Genomic DNA, 21705 nt, shown 5'->3' with positions numbered 1-21705 from the left:
ATTTTAAGTCAAAAGATATGTTACTTTGGATAAGAGGATCTGCTTTTGTTTCCACAGGAAATGAGAGGCTGGATTCATTCTGGCTTAAGAAAAATAAGGTTTGATCAAGGAAGACCCCCTAAAAAATCTCCACTGGAACAAATGACCTGGATGACCCAACATCTCAGAGCACCTCTGTTGCTGTGTCCTCTGAGTTCTGCATCCAGAATAGCCTCAAGACTGCTGGTTGAGATAATCCAGCCTCACAGAATACTCCAATTAGGACTTGATCATATCCTAATTTTTTTAGGTCCCAATAAGATTATCAGTAGGAAGTTGCCTAGAAAACTATGCTTACATTCCCAAAAAATGGATTATGGATGTTTGTCTTTGTTTAGAGTATTGGTTAAAAGTTGTTATTGATAATGATCAGGGAAAAAGTTAAATAATGGAGATTAGATTCAGAGTTCTTGTTTTGAAAAGAAAAAAAAAGGTGAAGTTCTGTGGTATAATGCCCTTGTACCCTATAAAGATTTGTCACTTTATTGGTTTAATAAAATGCTGATTGGCCAGTAGCCAGGCAGGAAGTATAGGTGTAGCAACCATACTAGAAAAATTCTGGGAAGAGGAAAGTCTTAGTCTGCAGTTGCCACTCAGATGCAGAGGAAGCAAGATGAAAATGCTGCACTAAGAAAAGACACTGAGACAATGGGGATGTTCTGTTGGGAACTCACCAAGGCCAGCTGGCCTGGGTCTGAAAAAGCATGGGATAAAACCGGACTTGCTGAACATAGCGGACAATGAGGACTACTGAGAACTCAAGAACAATGGCAATGGTATTTTGATCCTACTGCACGTACTGGCTTTGTGGGAGCCTAGGCTTTTTGGATGCTCACCTTACTAGACCGGGATGGAGATGGGTAGTCCTTGGACTTCCCACAGGGCAGGGAACTGTGATTGCTCTTTGGGCTGACGAGGGAGGGGGACTTGAGTGGGGGAGGGGGGAATGGGAGGTGGTGGCGGGGAGGAGGCAGAAATCTTAAATTAATTAATTAATTAATTAAAAATAATAAAAAAAGAAAAGATACCAAGCCAAGTGGCTAAACATAGATAAGAATTATGGGTTAATTTAAGTTGTAAGAGCTAGTTAGTAATAAGCCTGAACTAAGAGGTCAAACAGTTTATAATTAATATAAGCCTCTGTGTGTTTCTTTGGGACTGAATTGCTGTGGGACTGGGAGGGACAGAAACTTCCATCTACACACAAGAGACAAGGGTACAGAGCTTCTCTCTTCCATGGAAACACCATCGGCATTACATTCTATTGTTCTCTTGTTTTCTGCACTTCTAAACCATTCCTCACACTCCTAACATGGATAAGAAATAAAATTTATAACAAGAGCTTTGACCATATCTCTCCAAAGAAATAACTGTTAAGGATTTCCAGTTCTACCAAAACATTGCCTGCTGTGATCATCAGCTCTATAACCAGTCTGAAAACATGAATGTCTAATCATTAGAATGTTATTGAGTTCTCCAATTCTTAACAGCACAAATGGTAGTTGTTAAGAGCATAACAATGTGGGAGAAATGTTTTATTAAAAGAACAGCAGACATAGGGTGTGGTCACACACACCTTTAATCCCATTGCTTTGGAGGCAGAGGCAGACAGATTTCTGTGAGTTCAAGGTTAACCTGGTCTGCATAGCTAGTTGCAGACCAGCCAGAGTTACATAAAAAGAACTCTGGGCATGCGCCATGACTGGAACAGTGAAAAGGGGGTACAGGAGTCAGTGAGGTGGCTCAATGGGTAAAGATACCAACCAACAAGCCTGGTGACTTGAGTTCCATTCTTGGTGCCCACATGGTGCCAACACATGAAGTCATTTTCTGACCTCCAGATATATGCTATGGTATGCATGTACACTGACCACACACACACACACACACACACACACACACTAAACAATTTTTTTTAATCCTAAAGATATTAATGCAAAGTGTAGAAGATTATTGCAAAAGCTTAAATAGCTGTAGTTATTATCTTGGTCTGGTATGAAGTGTACCCCATAAGATTACGTGTTGAAGACTTAGTTCTAATGTGGCAGATCTACTAACTGAGGTGACTGGATGATGAGAGTTGTAGTAGACTTGTAGCTCAATGGACAGTTGGGAAATGGTGCACACTGGGACACAAGGCTTCATCCCTAGCCTCTGGATGGTGCACACTGGGACACAAGGCTTCATCCCCAGCCTCTGGATGGTGCACACTGGGACACAAGGCTTCATCCCTAGCCTCTGGATGGTGCACACTGGGACACAAGGCTTCATCCCCAGCCTCTGGATGGTGCACACTGGGACACAAGGCTTCATCCCTAGCCTCTGGATGGTGCACACTGGGACACAAGGCTTCATCCCCAGCCTCTGGATGGTGCACACTGGGACACAAGGCTTCATCCCTAGCCTCTGGATGGTGCACACTGGGACACAAGGCTTCATCCCTAGCCTCTGGATGGTGCACACTGGGACACAAGGCTTCATCCCTGGCCTCTGGATGGTGCACACTGGGACATGTGCCTTCGTCCTTACCCTCTGGGTCTCTCTGTGCACACTGGGACACAAGGCTTCATCCCTAGCCTCTGGATGGTGCACACTGGGACATGTGCCTTCGTCCCTAGCCTCTGGATGGTGCACACTGGGACACATGGCTTCATCCCTAGCCTCTGGATGGTGCACACTGGGACACAAGGCTTCATCCCTGGCCTCTGGATGGTGCACACTGGGACACATGGCTTCATCCCTAGCCTCTGGATGGTGCACACTGGGACACATGGCTTCATCCCTAGCCTCTGGATGGTGCACACTGGGACACAAGGCTTCATCCCTAGCCTCTGGATGGTGCACACTGGGATACAAGGCTTCATCCCTAGCCTCTGGATGGTGCACACTGGGACATGTGCCTTCGTCCCTACCCTCTGGGTCTCTCTGTGCACACTGGGACACATGGGTTCATCCCTAGCCTCTGGATGGTGCACACTGGGACATGTGCCTTCGTCCCTACCCTCTGGGTCTCTCTGTGCACACTGGGACACAGGCCTTCATCCCTGGCCTCTGGGTCTGTCTGCTCCATGGCTAGGAGGTAAACAGCCTCCTCTGCCACATATGCCTAAGTCACCTATCCAGCCAACCTTGGTCAGAAACCTCCAAGATCATGAGCCCAAATCGTCCCTTTATACTGAACTTCTCAGGTATTTGGTCAAAACAACAGAAAAGGAACGCGATAATGTGTAGTATTTTAAAATGTTCAACATTATAAGGTCAATTTTAACAAAAACAAGTGTGCTGTGAATGAAGGAACCCCAGTCAACCCGGGCCTGGCAAACATGGCTCTGGCAGGCCTTGCCCTTCTCCCCCATTGCCTCTGCCTTGCAGAAAACCATTAGAGAACATTCCTGAAGCTAGCCGCCAAGATTCATCCCACAAAGACCACTTTCTCCTCCTGAGGCTGACGACCAAGATCCTGCCATCAAAGTCAAAAGCCCCCTTTGGCTCACCTATTAGCATGCCCAGTTAAAATTAAACACCTCATCCTAACACTGGGTTTCCTATCTTACTTTATAAACCACCATTTATCCATGGGCCACATCTGTCTCCTCTATCCAGAGGTGGTCCTTTGTCTTTGCTGCCCCCCCAACTCCGACTGGGACAAATAACCCTGCCCTTATTCCCCACCCTTTCTCTCTCTTCTTCTATCTCCTTTTTTTGTCTCTTATTTCTCACCTTCTGTCCCTCTGGGGCAAATAAATTCTCTCTGTGCTGAGAATTTGGTCTTGGGGCATCCTGAGCTGACTCTGAGGTTCCCTACAGTGAGAGAGCAAAAAATAAAGGGAAAATCATGAGGCATTTTGATACATACCAACTCAAAGGAGTAGTCAAGTAATTAAGGGGGGAAACCACACGCTTGTTTAGCATCCTCGTTTTCCTAAGCTGGTTGTAGGCGAGGTTCCTTCCACCTCAGTTGACGAGAACAGCATTGGGATGCCCCCCGCACCCATGCAACTCTGTTACAGGACACTTTTCACTGTCTGTGTGATTGTGAGCGTGTCTTGGCCTCCTCTAGAGCTAATCACATGCTACTGAAATGCTCTGTAGAGCTAGATAATGGCCATGGTTTTACCTCTCAGCACCATGGCAAGGTTTTGTTTGTTTCTGTCAACTAGGTAGGGAGTTCGTTACCAAAAACTACCACATGTGCCACATCTGGAAATGAACTAAAAATATTAGTGTTCCTTCCTGGTTCAGTAGTGCTAGCTTCCCAACATTGTCACAGAACACCAAGAAGCAAGTAACTTAGAGAAGAAATGTTTAACTCAGTTCACTGTTTCAATTCATGGTCCCTCGGCCCTGTCTGTGGACCTGGGTGAGGCAGGAAGTCATGGCGGAAGGGTGGGGAGGAGGAAAGCTGCTCTCTTCAGGGTGGCCAGGAAGCAGTGACAATAAGGGAGCAAGTGAGTGACAGGTTGTAGCTAGGGAACAAGAAACACCCTCTCCAGGGCATGCTTCCATTGACCTAAAAATAAACCCCAACTGAGTTTTAGACCTTCTTCCAATAACCCATCAGTAGATAAACCCTTCGATGAGGTCAGATCACCCACTACACAATTACTTTTCCAAAGCACCAGCTTTGGGACTTGGCTGTATTTTTTTTTTTTTTTTTACTTTTTAAATTTTTTTTTAAATATTTATTTATTTTATTATGTATATAGTATTCTGTCTGTGTGTGTGCCTGCAGACCAGAAGAGGGCACCAGACCTCATTACAGATGGTGGTGAGGCACCATGTGGTTGCTGGGAATTGAACTCAGGACCTTTGGAAGAGCAGGCAATGCTCTTAACCGCTGAGCCATCTCTCCAGCCTGGGACTTTGCTGTATTGAGGACCAAATCTTCAACACATCAACACTGGGGGTATTATTTCAAAATGAAGCCATAGCAGAACCTGAAAGAATCTGGGTCTGCACTGTAGTGCCAGCTCCGACCCTGCTCTTACTCCTGCAGTGGAGACATGGCAACCAGCTGTGCTCGGCAAGTCCACCCGTGGACCGCAGTGCCTTTCAGGGACTCTGGTGAGGACTAGCTGCTGTCTTCATTGGCAGAGCTAGGGGATTGTAAGAAGCATGATGCCCAGTATTGTTGGGGAAGGTATGAGGAGATGACTGTCCTGTTTGACTTTGCTGGGAGGCTCTCTCCTCCTGTGGGAGAAGAAACAAGTGGGAGTCCACTTGACTGGGAGTGAGGAATGCAGGTTTGTGGGGGCTGGTGCCATAGAGTAGGGACCCTGTGCCAGCTGCTGACTTCCTTCCTCCCTTCCCCCTCTGAACAGTTACACTCCTCAGTTACAACTCTTGGGTTCTCTTTTTTCAAGGAGGAAATCAAGATTCCAAGAGTCTTATACCCAGCCCACAACCACAGGCAGGCTGTGGCAGAGTGAGGCATGCCATGAAGTTAATTCTACTCAGGTGTGTTGTAGAAGGCTGCTTGTTCTTTTCCGGGCCATACAGACTCCCAAAAATAATCACACAGAAACTGTATTATTTAAATCACTGCTTGGCCAGTCACTTAAGTGTATTGCTAACTAGCTCTTATATCTTTGGTTAAACCATTTCTATTATTTTATATTTTACCACAAGGCTTGTGATCTGCTGTCAAGGTTTCAGCTGGCAGCTTGCCTCTTTCCCCTCTGGCGACTCCATGGTGACTCCCTCCTGACTCTGCCTTCTTTCTCCCAGCATTCAGTTTAGTTTACCCCGCCTAGCTCTATTCTACTCTATCACAGGCCAAAGCAGTTCCTTTATTCATTAAACAATAAAAGCAACACACATACAGAAGGACTTCCCACACAGCAGGTGTGTAGTGATTTACACAGTTTTTCAAAGTACAATCCAGGGTAGGGAGACAACTCAGTCAGCAAAGTACTTATCTTTAAGCATGAGGACCTGAATGTGACCCCCACAGCTTATATTTAAAAGAATAGCCAGGTATGGTGGCAAGCAGAGTTCCCTATAAGCCATTGACTCCCAGCCTAGCCTATTCAGTGAGATCCAGGCCAATGAGATACCGTGTCTCAAAAACAAGGTGGATAGCACATGAGGAACAAGTCCTCAGACTTCTATATTCACACAAGCACACACATACATATGCACACACACACACACCAAATAAATAAATAAATATAAATAAATATTTTTTAAGAGAAAAGTTCCAGATCAGCTTGGCATCATGATAGCATCTATGAACAGTAGGAACTGTGTGGGTTTTTTTTTTCTCCCAAATCAGTCAGAGCATCCTATGGAAATAAATTATATTCAAAATTCATATAGAAAATTTTCATTTTCATTTACATTTGGAAGGGAAATAAATACCAGGGATGAAAACCAGGCTTTGCACCTCCTAGGCAAGTCCTCCTCCCTGTAGGCCAGGCTGACCTTGAACTAATGGCTCTGCCTTAGCCTCTTCACAGCTAGGATTACAGGGATGGGCCACTGGAAGGCCCGTTTTCTTTTCTTGGGCTGTGTGGAGCCTCTGCCTACCTGTAGGCCCAAAGCCTCTGCTATAAAGCAGGGAGCTACTTTCGGTTTCTGAGAAAGCAGAGCCCGCCTTTCGCCACCAGGAGGACTGAATGAAGTATGACAGACTTGCGATCCAAACCCACACTCATACCCAGCCACCCCAGGCCACAGTTCTGATAGCCGCAAGGGCAATAATGAGTACGTTTTAGCCTCTCAAGGGTTTCACTTTGACTGTTGATAAATCTGTGCTTTGTCCCAGAGAAGTTCTTGTAAGACGTGGGGAGTGTGCGGCGCATTGCAAGCATCACTGACCCGTGGCATGCTGCTATTTCCTGTGTTTCTGGTAGATTCCTCCCAGTCTGGCTAGGGGAACCTTGCCACCCCAGAGGGTGATTATTCGGTGAATATCGGGGCCTGTAGTGGAGAGGGTGGGGATCCCCACAGGAGTGCTTTTAAGGGAACTGCCCTGATGGGATTGGGGCTGTCAACCCCTACCGTGTTCCCCCTAGCTTCCTCAACTGCACCCTCTCTCTTAAAACCACACAAATTCTGGGACCAAAAAGATGAAGTCAGAGGGTTTCCTGAACTGTCTCTTGCTACCCCTATTGACTCAGAGCCTCTTGCTGTAAGCTCCCCTGGCCTTCCACCCAGCAGTGGGCCCTGGAGACAGCTGGCCTGCAGGGCCCACTGTGCTTTTGTGATGGTGTGAAATGGGCCTGCTCCACCCCGACACGCCCATGTGTCTGACTCAGGAACAGCCCCTTTGGATTCAGAGACCGGGTAGAGCGACCTTGGATGCTGCCTCCACTTTTCTTGTCCCTTGGTGGACAGTGAAACTTGTGAAGGGTCAAATTGGTGACACCTCTGCTGTATAGCATGACTCCCCAGGACCCCCATTGCAGTGAGCCAGGCTGCGGCTCAAGTCTCCTAGTATTCCCTCCAGACAGCATCCCTTCAGAAAACCCCCAGACTTAGCCATTAGAAATAGCGAGTATTTTCAGTATTTTATTAACAAATGAGGTGGCAAAAGAACATGTTATTTGGCAACATCCCCAACCGTCCCACCCTGTTGGGCATCCCCACATGCCCACCGTGGTGGTAGGGTATCTGCCATGCTTTGCTGGCTGATCTGAGTCTTGGCTGTGCTCAGTCACCCTCCAACTGCTGAGGACATGACCATACTTCCCGCTCCCAAGCAAGGGAGAGAGTTTTGCCTGAGATCGCAGGACCATCGAGGCAAGTCCTGCTGCTGTGGAGGATGGGAACTGATTCTCCCTCCCGCCCCGGGGCAGGTAGAGATGGGGGAAACTCTAGGTGGGACCTCAGTACTCTTTAAGGCCTAGAGTTCCTCTGAGATGGATCTGGAGGGCATCCTCTGATTCCCATTTGCAGCCAGGGAGAAATCAGAATGGAAACCAAAGTCTGTGACGAGCCCTTGACAACCAGCTCTCTGGGGGCCCTTGAATGAGCCCTCCCCATGGTGACCTACTTCAATAACCGCGGCTAGGAGGAAGGAACGGATCTGTACAGTGGGAGGGAGTACTGAGCAGAGGAAGGAGCTTTCAAGATAACTGTGTGGTCACCAGGTGCCTTCTTTGCGAAAAGCTGCTGTCGGCTCCGCCCAGGTTCCCAGCTCTTTCCTGAAGGTGCCATGGGTCCTGTGAATCCTGCAACCAGGCATCTGTGGGAGCTGAGGTTGGCCCCTGCTTCCCATCCTTTCATCTTCAGACACTGTTGTGGATATGCAGGGGAATCTCTTTGTATAGAAAACCCTGCTGGTTTTGAGTGATGACAGCGGCTCCTAAGATACTCTACGTCTGCAGAGTCCCAGCCATGGCGTGGGCACTGCCAGTGTGAGCATCTGCAGGGGAGGGCTCCTGACAGTCCCCTTGCTGCAGGCCCTGCACAGCGTCCCGTGTCTCTGCTGATTGCACAGTGCTGTCTGTGACCGAGGAGCAACCTAGGTCAAAGGTCCAGCTCAGGAGACTCCATCAGAAACAGATGATCCGCTTCTCATTCTCAAAGACTTTGGCCTCCTCGGGCTTAATTAAGTTCCCATTGAGACTAGTGAAAAGGAGAAAAAGCAAACTTTACACAAAGTGTTATAGGATAGCATCCATCCCGTCCCAGTAAGGGACTCCACACACTGTGTGCATCATACAACCCTGAATTAAAAAGCACACCCGATGTTAATACCAGCCTTTCCCTGCTACCCTTCCTCTGTTTACTGCACCTCACAGGGCTCATGAGCGGCCTCTATAAGCCCGAGGTAAGTGACACTTTCAGGTCTTCTGGGCCTTCACAGAATTTCAGCTGTCTTGACTTCTTCCTCCCTGCGGCACTGTGTCCTCTCTCAGGTGGACACCTTAGACTCTCGTCTTTCTCCTGTCTCTGGGTACTTGTTCTTGGCCTGCTCTCTCATGCCCTCCAAGGCTGGGGACCAGCTGGGCCCTAGGTTCCTGGCCTCTGTCTTGCCACAGCCAGGACAGTTAGGCAAGCTTCCTCTTGACATCTTTCTCTGGATGTCTCCACACAGTCCAGCGTTGCCAGAGCAGCTCAGAGGCCCCAGCTCAAAAAAGAGTCCCTCCCTTCATCCAGCTGGGTCAGGATGGTCCTGGTCCCCCCACAGCTCTCTGAGTGCCCAGGCCCTTCTGTGGACACAGCAGGGTCTTACTGACTGCTCTAGGAGATGTGCTCAGGCTGACCACATCCTCTTCCTGCTTCAAGTCTGTCACCACCTTTCCCCTGCTGCCAGTATAAAGGTCAAAATTCATGATCTGACCCCAAGGCCTTTCGGGCCTAGGCTTTGCCTATCTTTTCAGCCCCCAGAGGCCCCCTCTTCCATACCCATGGAGTCTATGGCACACCAGCTTACTGTGGAGTTCTTTTTTAAAAAAAAAAAAAAAATATTTATTATGTATACAATATTCTGTCTGCATGTATGCCTATAGTCCAGAAGAGGGCACCAGATCTCATTACAGATGGTTGTGAGCCACCATGTGGTTGCTGGGAATTGAACTCAGGACCTTTGGAAGAACAGGCAATGCTCTTAACCATTGAGCCATCTCTCCAGCCCTCTACTGTGGAGTTTTTTAGACAGGGTCTATTAGTGTATTTTCTGGTTGCTGTGACAAAAGCAACTGAGGAAGGAAGGGTTTATCTCAACATGCAATCTGAGGGGAAAAATGGCAGAAAAGCCAAGGTGACTTGTCACATTGCATCCACAGTCAGGAAGAGTGAGAGATGAGCGCTGACCCTCTGCTTGCTCTCTCTCATCTATCTATCTATCTATCTATCTATCTATCTATCTATCTATCTATCTATCATCTATCTTCTATCATCTATCTATCTATCTATCTATCTATCTATCTTCTATCTTCTATCATCTATCTATTTATCTTCTATCATCTATCTATCTATCTATCTATCTATCTATCTATCTATCTTCTATCATCTATCTATCTACTATCATCTATCTATCTAGCTAGCTAGCTAGCTAGCTATCATCTATCTATCATCTATCTATCTATCTATCTATCTATCTATCTATCTATCTCTACCTCTCTTCAGTCTGAGGCCCCAGAACACAGAATGGTGCCACTCACATTTAGCATCGGTTTCTCCATATCAGTTAACTCAATCAAAACTTCCTCACAGACATGCCCAGAGATTTCCCTTATAGGTGATTCTAGATCCTTTCAAACTGACAATCAATATTAATCACCGTGCAGGGTTCCATTATGTAGAGCAGGCTGACCATGATGCTTCTGCCTCAGTCTCCCTCGAGATCAGGCTAGCCTCAGACTTCCATAGAGCTGAGTGCTGATAAATGCATGTACTATCATATCTGGCTGCTTGTAGTTCTTGATGGACACTTTCTCAAACTCTGGGCCTTTGTGTGTGCCCTTCTCTAGCATGTAGCACTTTGAGACCTACCCCAACCTTCCAACTTCCATTCATTTTTGACGGCTTAGTCTAAAGTTTCTTCCTTAGGATGTCTGTCCTGTGTCCAGCTCCCTCCTGGCCTTGCCTGATCCTGCAGCCTCCACAGTTACACTTGGTTATTTCCCCTTCTGTGCTCCTTCCTGATCTCAGAGTGAGCCCATGAGGCAGTTCACACGTGTTCAACATTGGAGTCTTAGCAGCAGCCCAAGGCGGGCGTTCAAGTTCATGTTACTCAATGACAGATGGAGATATCGTGCCAGTGCCTGGCAGTATCAGGAGGCAGGCCTGATCCTAAGGCCTTCAGTCAGGACCGCCTCACAGAAAGTTTGGCCTCAGCACAAACACCACAATATGTTCTTTTGGAGCTGGGCTCTAACCTCTGTGACAGTCTTTTTCATAAACGCTTTGCTGTGTGACCATGAGTAAGAGCCACATTCTCCATGATGGTCAACATGAAAGGGTGTAGAATCACCTAAGAGGCAACAGTCTAGAACCAGCATTTAGACAGAGTTGTCCACATGCACTCCTCAGGCAAGGTGGGTGAGACAGCTCAGATTTTGCTGGTACCTCATTGCCCTTGGTTTCTGATGTGGAATGCCCTTCTGTATGCTGTGAATATCTTTGGTTAATAAAGAAGCTAATTTGGCCAATAGCCAGGCAAAATAGAGCTAGGCAGGAAATCCAAACAGATACAGGGAAAAAAAGGGTGGAGTCAGGAAGATGCCAGCAGCCTCCAGGGAAACAAGAGGTGAGGTGACAAGCCATGAGCCTCATGGTAAGATACAGGATAACGGAAATGGGTTAATTTAAGTTGTAAGAAATAGTTGATAATAAGCTTGAGCTAATAGATCAAACAGTTTGTAATTAACATTAAGCCTCAGAGTGGTTATTCAGGAATTGGTACATGAGAGAGAAACCTTCAGTTATGGGTTTCATTTCAAAATAATGCTGGCTGCAGCCCTTGGGCTAGTGTGTGACAGCAGCGACATTTCCAAGGTCAAGCTAATAACACCTTCCAGGAGCTAATATTTCTCTCTCCACTCACACGGGAGAAAGTGGTTAATGGAATCCACCCCCTGAACTTAGGGCTTGGGATCCTAGTGAGGCTGCTCCATAAACCTCAGGGAATCCACAGTTGCCTCTGTGTCCCCAACAAGAGTTGGTTCCACTGCTGCCAGCTTCCCTGGATCACACTGGGAGGGAATACTCCGGGCCTGACTTCCTGGACACATTTCCAGAACATTCGCGAACACTCAGGGTCACTAACAAGAGCTTTAAAGAGCTGGGGCCCCTCCAGGCATGGAACTGCTGCCCCTCCCCACATCATCCTCACAGTCAAGGAGGAAGTGGGATCACTTCAGGCTCCATGAAGTGATCAGTGACCCTCACTCAGAGACCATGAAATTGGGTGTTGTGACAAGAGCGTGGTCTTACCAAATCTCTGTTATGGTGGTGTTCTTCTGCAGTGCCTCAGCCAGCTGGGCTGTCCCCATGGCTGTGATGTGATTTTGGATAAGCCTGAAAGGAGAGTACACCTGTGTCAACACAGAAGGCTGGGTCCAATCTGAATCCTAGGAGGTCAGGGTTAAGGGGGTGACAGTATCCCCATATTTCCTCATTGGACTAACAGGGCCTCAGACACATGAGAACAATGAACAGCACTGAAACTCCTTAATGTTTGCGTTTTACATAGTGATGGTGATATATAGAAACTCATACATAGTGTAATTGTCAACAGATATCCCCATGTATTTGTGAGTGTGTGTGTGTGTCTCTCTCCTTCATTGCAGGGATCCCCAGCCCCAAAGAATTGAACAACAAGAGCAATCTGTCTGCCATCTCCTTCCAGATAGTTAGGCCAAGACAGGGCAGAATTTAAGGTTTTTGGTATTTAAGTTCAGAACTTAAAGTAGCTACCAACTTGTTATCAATTCTTTGACAATGCAAAGACTTGTAAGATGGTGGCAGGTTCTTCCCAACACCTAGAACAGTGGGCAGGGAAGGGGTTTTCTGCTGCTGTTACTCATGGTAGCAGTGATGGGGCACTGATACACAGAGTTTCACAGAGGATGTGTGTTGCAGACAGACATGAGTCAAGTCAAGCAAAATACACGCAAGGCTCGGGGGCAGGCACTGCCCGGAGCCCTGGCCTGCAGCTTAGAGCCCTGGCCTGCAGCCTAGAGTCCTGGCCTGAAGGCTGAACCCCTGGTCTGCAGCCTGGAACCCTGGCCTGAAGGATGAACCCTCATCTGCAGCCTGGAGCCCTGGTTTGCAGCTTAGAGCCCTGGTCTGTAGCCTGGAGCCCTGGCCTGAAGGCTGAACCCTGATCTGCATACTAAAAGCCCTGGTCTGCAGCCTGAACCTGGGTCTGTAGCAATGCTTTCATCCAACCAGAAAATACATTCAGAAAGAGGCAAGGACTCTTCATCATCAGGCTGTGGGCATATGAGGCCACTGCTAACCCCAAGTCTTAGAAATTCTGGCTACTAATCCATGAAGGAGCCCCTTCAGGAAGACAAGGGCTCTGCTAGCAGGATGGACAAGGGCCTAGGGACAATGGGAGCTGGCCGCCCCACAGAAAGACAGCACAGCAAGGTTGTCAGAGACTCTCTCACCACCTCAGTGTTTGGCTGCAGGGCACTGGAGAGCATCCTGTATCTCTCCCTGTTTCACCTGTAAGATGGAGTAACTTGGACAGGACTGCCCTGCACGCTTGGTGTGTGTCATTTCAGGAAAAGATTGAGCACAGTGACCAGAGGGGCAAAGCTCTCAGCATTGTATCTTAAGGTGCAGAATAAGCTCTAGGCCAGCCTGAGCTATGGAATAAGCACCTGTCTCAAACAAACAAATAAAATAACAAAATACGTGACAAGAGAACAGGAAGAAGCGGCACACCTAGTGTACCAGAGGCAGCTGGCAGAGCTGGGCACATCTGGCTGCCACCGCCCCACCTCCAGTGAGAGCAGCATGGCTGTGCACCCTCTCTCTGAGCCTCCCGGGCTCTGCAACCTGGAGGGTCCAGCACCCAGAGATTGGAATAGGGGAAATCTGAAAATTGAAGAGAAAAGGAAGAAAGGAAAAAACCTGGCTTTTCCCAAAAATTCAAATGTAAGGGACTCAGAATAGCTAGAACTGTCTGGAGAGAGAACAAAACTAATTATAGAAAGACAGTGAGGCCAGACATGGTGGCGCATGCCTGTGACCTCAACACTTAGGAGGCTGACACAAGAGGATCCTGAGTTTGAGACAAGACTGGTCCACACAAGGAGATTCTGATATAAGAACCGACACATAACATGACAAGCTAGACTCTTCCTGGACGTGTAATCAACTGTTGGACAAGCATGCACTGATGGTCTGAGCTGCTCAGCTGATGCTCCCTCAGAACGGACGTCTATGTGGAGAGGATGAAGACTTCTACCTTATACCACATTCTAAAGTTAACTCAAAATGGGACCCAGGGAGATGGCAGGTAAGGTGTTGATGCTCAGGTATAAGGACCCATGTCTAGATCCCTGGCACTCGTATAAAAAGAGGATCTCTGGGGCTTGTGGGTCCTGGTACAGTCAAATCAGTGAGCACTAGGTTCTATGGAATGTTTTGTCTTAAAAAATAAAATGAAGAAGAATCAAGAAAGACACTGAACTTTGACCTCTGACCTCTACACACACACACCTCAACATGTCCACAACTGTTCACCTAATTTGAGAGAAAAACTTACATATAAATCTTTGTGACCTTGGGTTAGACAATATTCCATCAAGTAAAATTCCTCAAACATAAACATCTACAGAAGAGGTGGGCAAACTGGACTTTATCAAAACCAGAAATGGCTGTGCCTCCGAGATCACTATCAGGGACTGAAAAGTCCAGAGGAAGGAGACGATGCCTGCAAACCTATGTACAAAATGAGGCATTCTTACAGCTCAACAATAAGCAGACGAATAACTGGGTTTTTAACGAGCTAGGGGTGTGGAGATATTCGTCAGTGATTGGTGCCCAGGAGGAGAGAGGTGTGTGAGAAGATGCTCAACATTGTTGGCTTGTGAGGACAACCAAAAGCACGGTGTGCGTTCATACTCACTATACGGCTATACTCCAAGAGGGGCAACAGATCCTCGGGAGAACCTACTGATGCTGTCTTGCTAAATAGACACGGTGTCAAACTATCCTCTCCATATTGATGTTTGTACCCATAGAAAATGCTGCACTTGGCCTTGGTGAGAGACAATACTTTCGTGGCAAGTGACTCTTAATGTAGAGTTTTATAACTGGGGGTTGACCGCTGAGTGCAGCGGGACGTACATACCGTCCCTCCAATGCTTAGGGAGCATTGCGGTCAGAGGAAGCGTGAGAGCTGGAAGGCAGAGAGGGGATTCTTTTCTGGACGTGACATGGCTGTCGCACCCAGGAACCCGCAGAAGACATGGCAGTCTGCACAAGACGGGGCCAGCAACATTCCATCATGGCTGGGAAAGGGGTTGATGAGATCTATTCCTCCCACAGAAGCTATGGGCAGGAGAACAGGGAGTCATATTCTTCAGTGATGCGATCAGTAGTGCCCAGCTCTAGTAAGTAACCCTTCACTCATGCTCTTGCCAGCAACCATAATTAAACACAGAGGGACACACACACACACACCCCTGTGCACACACACATACGGCACAAAAGGAGGAAGACTGAGGAAGAAGAGATTCTCTGGGAAGGAAAAGGAACAAGAATAATTGGCACTTTGCTCAAAAAACATTTTATATAGGTATGAAACTGAAAATAAATCACATTTAAAAAAGAAAGCAAACAAATCAACAAATGATCCACTGCTGGCCTCCATTGTGGAAAGCTGTGTGAAGTTCCCTCAGAAAGTCAAACACGCTTGCTCGCTAAGCTATCAGCAGGTCGGTGCTCACGTATGTACAGAAGCAAGATGAAAATGCGTCCTTGCAAAAACATGTGTGTGAACGCTCAGAGAAGCATCAGTCCAAATAGTTAGGAAGAAGAAATGGTCCCACATCTATCAACTGGTGATGGGCAAATGCATCTCCATCCCCTGCACGCCTGTCATGAGTGGGCTAATCTTGGGAGCTGTGCTGATAGTGAGCACAGATGAAAGGTCAGGCTGAATGGTTCCACTTCTATGAAGTGCCCACAACTGAGACAAAAGTCAGAAGTCTGTCACCAGGGCACAGAGATGGCAGAACAGGGCTTGGGGGAGGACAGTGAACATGGTCTGGGCCTACACAGTCACAGTCATACAACTTTGTGATATGAGAAACCCTCTAAACTTTCTTTTTTGGTTTTGTTGAGACAGGGTTTCTCTGTGTAGCTCTGGCTGTCCGGGAACTCACAGGAACTCACAGAGATCCACCTGCCTCTGCCCCTCCCAAGTGCTGGGATTAAAGTCGTGCACCAACACCACCTAGGAAAAAAACAACAACAAAAGAAAAGAAAACAAAACAAAAACCATCTATCGAGGGCGGGATGCTGTGTATGTAGATTTCATCACAAAGACTGTGCAGGGAAGCAGAGTCCAGGCCCCAGCCCCATGAGTTACCATAAGTGCTTCAGTGTCTGGTTGACTTTCAACATCTCAGCGAAGCACTCTGCTGCCTCATCATTAAGTTCATTTTGGGTCAGCCTAGAAGAGAGGAAATGTTGAGTCAGGAGTGCTGATGGACAGATGTTGTTTATGAGTTCACAGAGGCCGTTCAGGGCCTTCCCCCAAGACCTGCATCACATGCTGAGGGCCAGGCTCCCAGTCTATACTGATATCCTGCATCACAGCAGACAGGTAAACTCAGATAACGGCACTCGCTTCCAGTCAATCCTTCCCTGAGCTGTTTCCTGCCCACCTTCCTTCAGTATGGCTCCTCACCTAGACCTTGGATTTTATGGAAGCGAAGGACCCACATTACAAGAAGCCAGTGCCTGCAGGTCAGCCTCCAGGTCGGCATCTAGCCCCTAAACCGTTGAATGCCACTGGCAGCCCACTGCCCAGGTCACCATGGAGACCTGGGAAAACCCGGCATGCTGAACCATGCTCAGCTGTTCTCTGAAGCTACTATGAAGGACAAGGACCCCGTGACAAACTCGGGAAGCCTCTCGATTGCTCTGCACCCGGCAGCTGATGGGACAAAGCACCGAAGCTCCCAGATGTCAACAGCAGAGGACCTTCCTGTTCCGATGGATGAAAGAAGACAGCAGTAGAACTGGCACTGTTTAAAAGATCATTCTTTGGTCACATCTACCCCAAACTTAAATATATTTCACTTGATGAAAGTAATCAGACTAGAAATTCATCCTGATGTTGCAAGATGTTCATCAAAGAAAAAAAAAAGCATCCAGCATCTGTAATCCCAACTTCTCAGAGGCACAGACAGGAGACTTGTGAGTTTGTGGCCAGCCAGCTCAGGTAACTTAATAAGGCTCTATTTCGAAATTTAAAAAAATAATTGAAAGGCTGTGAATACAGCACATGTCAGAGCTCTTGGCCAACCTGCCCAAAGCCCTGAGCTTGAACCTCAGTGCTGAAAAGGAAAAAGATGCTTAACAAAGGTTTAGGCCTTGCCACACACACTGGAGTATTGTGCTTGTGATGCAAAATATGGACTATTCTAGGTACCTGCCAACAGAAGAAACTGATGAAATAGGAAGCATCCATTCAGAGGTGCATTGTGCCTTAGAGACAATAAGAGAGAATAAATAAGAAGGTTGTGCGAGGGTACCCATGAGACCAACTTGCTGTGGGATGAATCTGCACATGTGAATGGTGCAGAAGGACCCATGGCTTGCACTAAAAATTTTGCATTCTTGTCCATGCAGAGCAGTGGCTCTCAACCAGGGTGGTTTAGCTGTCCATGGACATTTAACAGTGCCTAGAGGGAGACCTTTTGGCTTTCACAATTTGAGGTGCTCCTGGCATCTAACAGGTAGAGGCCAGGGATGCTTCAGTAGATCATCCAATGCACTGGGCAGCCCTAGCCCCAGCCAAAACGTCAGCAGCATGGCAGTGAGACATCCTGACTGGAATGGACATGTCCAGTATGCAATGCATAGTGAAGAACCCTATTTATACACTTATACATTTATATTTATATATTTATACATATATTTGTATGTATTTGAACATACAAACATCTGGAGAACGGTAGTATTTGAAAACCATGAGAAATCCTTTCTTCTACTTTTCAGATTTTCATCTGCACATTTTTTTTCTAAAAAGTATATGTTATTTAAAAATATTAACATTTTGGAAGGAAAATAATTAAAAATGAGTTCATGGCAACAGATTTAGTGTCAGAGCTCTCAAAAAGATGATTTGCGTTTTTGTTTGAATCAGACTCTCATGACAAAGGTCAGGCTGGTGTTAAACTTGCAATCCTCCAGCTTCAGCCTTTTGAATGCTGGGGCTACAAGTGTTCTCCACTACACTGGGCATAAGATGGCATTTTCAATAACTGTGTGCAATGGTATATACTGATGGTAACTTGCCAGGATCTTAGAATCACTGAGGAGACAAACTTCTGCATGTTGTGGGGGGAGTTTCCAGGCCAGGTTAATGTGGTAGGTTAATGTAGGCAGATATGGATGGTATCATCCCATGGGCACAAGCACCACAGCCAGTTGAAAGAAAGCAAACTGAGTATCAGTATTCATCTCTCCGAGTCCCGACAGCATCAACAGCTGTTCATGTTTCCGCTGCCCTGCCTTCCTCATCGGGATGGAAGGTAGCCTCAAACTGTGAGCCAGAGTAAATGCCTTCTCTCCTTGAGTTACTTTTATCAGGCATGTTGTCATAGCAACAAGATAAGTAACTAATACTAGGTTAGCAAGATCTAATGGGCACCGGGAGGCAAGAGGATGACACACGGGGTATTGCAACTTGGTCACAAAGAAAGCTAAGGAAAACGAAGGATTAAATGGCCTACCAGAAAGGTAGGGGTGACAAAGCATAAGAATTCCAGGTCTCTAGTAACAGGCAGGGCACAGAAGCCAAATCGTAATGTGTGCACATGGTAAGAGGGAGCTGCGTGGGTGAATGGCCATGCAAGAGGGGGACGTGGGTATTTTGGACAAGGTCCATGAAAGCCAGGCCTGGGTGAGAGCATTTTGAAGGGATTTCTGGCACCTTCACAGAAGCTGAGGGTGACAAAGTTCGCTTCATCCGTGTATTAGTCCTGGGTTTGGGGAAATGGCTTGGGAAAATTTAATTCTCCTTTATAATGGAGACACATTTTTCAGTTTAGATTCCATAACTTTGGGAATAACAACCAAACCCAACCCTTGGAAATGACTCAAGATGTTACCAGAATATTTTCAGAGTGGTGTTGTGTTTCAGGGCCTGTGCAAGAGTCTTCCCTCCCTCAGGGGAGATGTCATTGGATGCAAGACTAGAAAGAAAAACACAGGGGTTGGGTTACTACAGACACATCCACAGGGGGCCTTGCCTGCAACATTCAGACATCTGGAAAGTTCCTGTCTAGACACAGACCCAGGCAGGAAGCAGAGCACTTGGCCCATAGTAGCCTGGGCTTTGCAGCCTAAGAGTGTGAGGGCAGGCTTATGGCTGTTTCTGAAAAGACCAGGTGGAAAACAAAGGCAGAACTCGGGGGTTCGCATATGAGCTGAAGGCCAAGGAATCTTGGTGCTCCCAAAGTGGACTGTGCCAGGCTTGTACGTAGGGCATTCATCGGGCAACTGAGATCACTGGAGAGTTTCAGAGGCCCATGAAAAGACCTTGGGAAGTCCTGAACCTCCTTTCCACGGTAGAGCCTACAATACTCCAAGACTCCAAGGTGCTGGAATCAGGCCATGATGCTAACAGAAGGCTGTCCATTATCTTAGAAAAAAGGCAGCAAAGTGGCTAGTGTCCTTCTAGTTTTGTCTGGGCTTTAAAACTGCTCCCAGCCTCCTCCTCCAAGAGTGTGCCTCAAGATGGCAGAGGGACTGCAGGTGTCCCAAGTCTCCCTGTTGTTCACTGAGCTAAGCACCTCACTGCATGCCTCACACCCACAGAGAAAAACTTGAACAAGAGAAGTCATGTGCCAATCAAATTTGCCCCAGTAAGAAAGCCAGCCACCCACTCCCAGCAGCCCCTCCCTGGGCCCCAGGAGCCTACCTCTCAGAAAGCATGTTACCTGAGGTTGGTCAGGCTGGGGTGGTCCCTCAATGCTTCTGCGAAGGCCTTTGCCCCTTCATCCCCAATCTGATTGCCCCACATCCTGAAAGCAGAGGCAAGCAATGGACTGTTACACAGTCACATCTCCATCTGACGTCAGCTGCCCCTCTGGATTCACTTTCAGCAGGCAACTGCCAGAGGGGTGACCTTGATCCCAGCCTGCGGCTGCACAAGCAGCCTGCCCTGGGCTCCCAGTTACAGAGAGGCCTGAAAGCAGTAGCAACCTCGAACACAGACAGGCAGATTGGCAGGTGGTGCGGTTTGAGACCAGCCTTTCTGAACTTTGCAAACGCTCTTTGCTGAGACCCTCAGCCCCCAACTGCCCTAGAAAGTAACTCCCAGGCTACCCTGGCCTGAAAGGAGGGCTAGCCTCCCACTCTGGGTCAACAGAGGGCAAGCAAAGGGGCCACCACGGTACATGATTTTGGCCTCCCAGAAAGCCAAGGCCTGGAACTGTGGCTAAAACCATCTAGCAACCTTCCTTGTATGTGGTAAGGATGCTGCCAGCCAGGCCCTACGTGACACTCGAGTCTCGGTTGGCGAGTTAGAACACTGAATGAAGCTGACTTCCCTTTCCAGGCAGACCTCTCAGAGGATCAACACATTCTGCATGTTGAGACCCTCACCTCAGGCTCTGCCACTGAAAAGAAGAACCTCAATGGAAAAAAATGCCTCCATCAGATGGACCTATAGGAAACTCTGTAGGGCACTTCCTTGATCGATGTGGGAGGGCCCAACGGCACTTCCTTGATTGATGTGGGAGGGCCCAAACCATTGTGGGCGGTGCCACCCTTGAGCAGGACGTCCCAGGGTGTCTAAGAAGGCAGGCTGAGTGAGCCTGGGGAGCAAGCCAGTAAGCTGCATTCCCCAGTGGTTTCTGCTTCAGTTCCTGCCTCCAGGTTCCTGCTTGAGTTCCTGCCCTGACTTCTCTCAGTGATAGACTGCGATGGAAAAATGTAAATCAAACAAACCCTTCCCATCCCAAGCTGATTTGGGCCCATGGTCTTTATCACAGCCAACTTAGACAGCTGTGCAACCCTACATAAACATTAACATGTCTTAGGCCTCAGTTTCCTTCTCTGTCAAATGAAATAATGAGGACATTCTTCATAGAGCAGTGAGGAAGATTCTGTGCTTTCACAGACGTGAACACTGGCCTCTGTCTCCAAGGAGCAAAACAATGTGCCTAGCCCACGCACAACAGGGTCTGACCTCTGCAGTAAGACCCAGCAGGCTGCTTTCAGGCATGGCCTATGAGACCCCGGTTTCCAGTACTTTGCGGAGAAAATACATGCACAATACCAACTGAGTAGCATCAATTTTGTAAGAAAGTGTCAGACTATGACATGAGACTGTGTGAAAAATGAAAACAGAATTCGGTCCATGTGGGTTGGTTTCTGCTCTGTAAAAGGAGTAATGGGGGAGAGAGGGAACTGAAAAGAGTTCCCATGCTCTCAAATGTCAGTGGCGATTCTCTTATTTTAAATAGCCCAGGCTGACCTTGAACTTGATATATAGCTGAGACTGGTCTTGAACTTGTGATCCTCTTGCCTTCACCCTCCAAATTCTGAGATTACAGGCATGTGCTATTATATCCAGCTTAAAAGCAATTCTGGGAAGACAATTTTTGTTATTGTTCATATTTCCCATAGTTTCTCAAAGAAAACCACCGATGTTCTCTTTTATAATCCAGGAAAAATGACAATGCCACAAGGAGTTTTTTAACCACCATGAGATACCCCTCCTACCATTAGGATGGCTGCTGTTAACAAAACAGGAAAAAAAGTGCTGGCAAAGAGGTGGAGCAAATGGAACCCACGCACACTGCCGGCAGGAGTGTAAAATGAAGTGCTCCTCTGAGGGACACTACTTGTGGTCTCCAAGAAATCAGACAGAAGGAATAGAGAGCTGGTCTGAAAATAATAGGACCTGGGTTTTATTCCCAGCACCCATATGGCAGCTCACAATTATCTATAAAATTAGTTCCTGGGGATCAGATGCCCCCTTTGTCCTCAGTGACACTAGGCACATGTGTGGTG

At 47.4% G+C, this 21705-nt stretch overlaps 1 protein-coding gene across 2 annotated transcripts in view; it reads right to left on the bottom strand.

Annotated features, from left to right (window-relative positions):
• Positions 1-7542: 7542 nt before the first annotated feature.
• Nod1 (nucleotide binding oligomerization domain containing 1) overlaps positions 7543-21705 on the bottom strand; it is a 51620-nt gene continuing 37457 nt past the window's right edge. For both annotated transcript variants that reach the window (XM_057788659.1, XM_057788668.1), the window contains exons 8-12: positions 19626-19709; positions 18795-18878; positions 16043-16126; positions 11926-12009; positions 7543-8610 (exon numbers count right to left, since the gene is read on the bottom strand). In XM_057788659.1, coding sequence (XP_057644642.1) covers positions 8538-8610; positions 11926-12009; positions 16043-16126; positions 18795-18878; positions 19626-19709 — 409 coding nt within the window. In that variant the 3' untranslated portion in view covers positions 7543-8537. The remainder of the gene's footprint in view (positions 8611-11925; positions 12010-16042; positions 16127-18794; positions 18879-19625; positions 19710-21705) is intronic.

This window comes from Chionomys nivalis, chromosome 1 (genome assembly GCF_950005125.1).
Source record: "Chionomys nivalis chromosome 1, mChiNiv1.1, whole genome shotgun sequence".
In the NCBI taxonomy this organism is placed as follows: domain Eukaryota; kingdom Metazoa; phylum Chordata; class Mammalia; order Rodentia; family Cricetidae; genus Chionomys; species Chionomys nivalis.
This window is presented reverse-complemented; position numbering and strand designations above follow the sequence as displayed.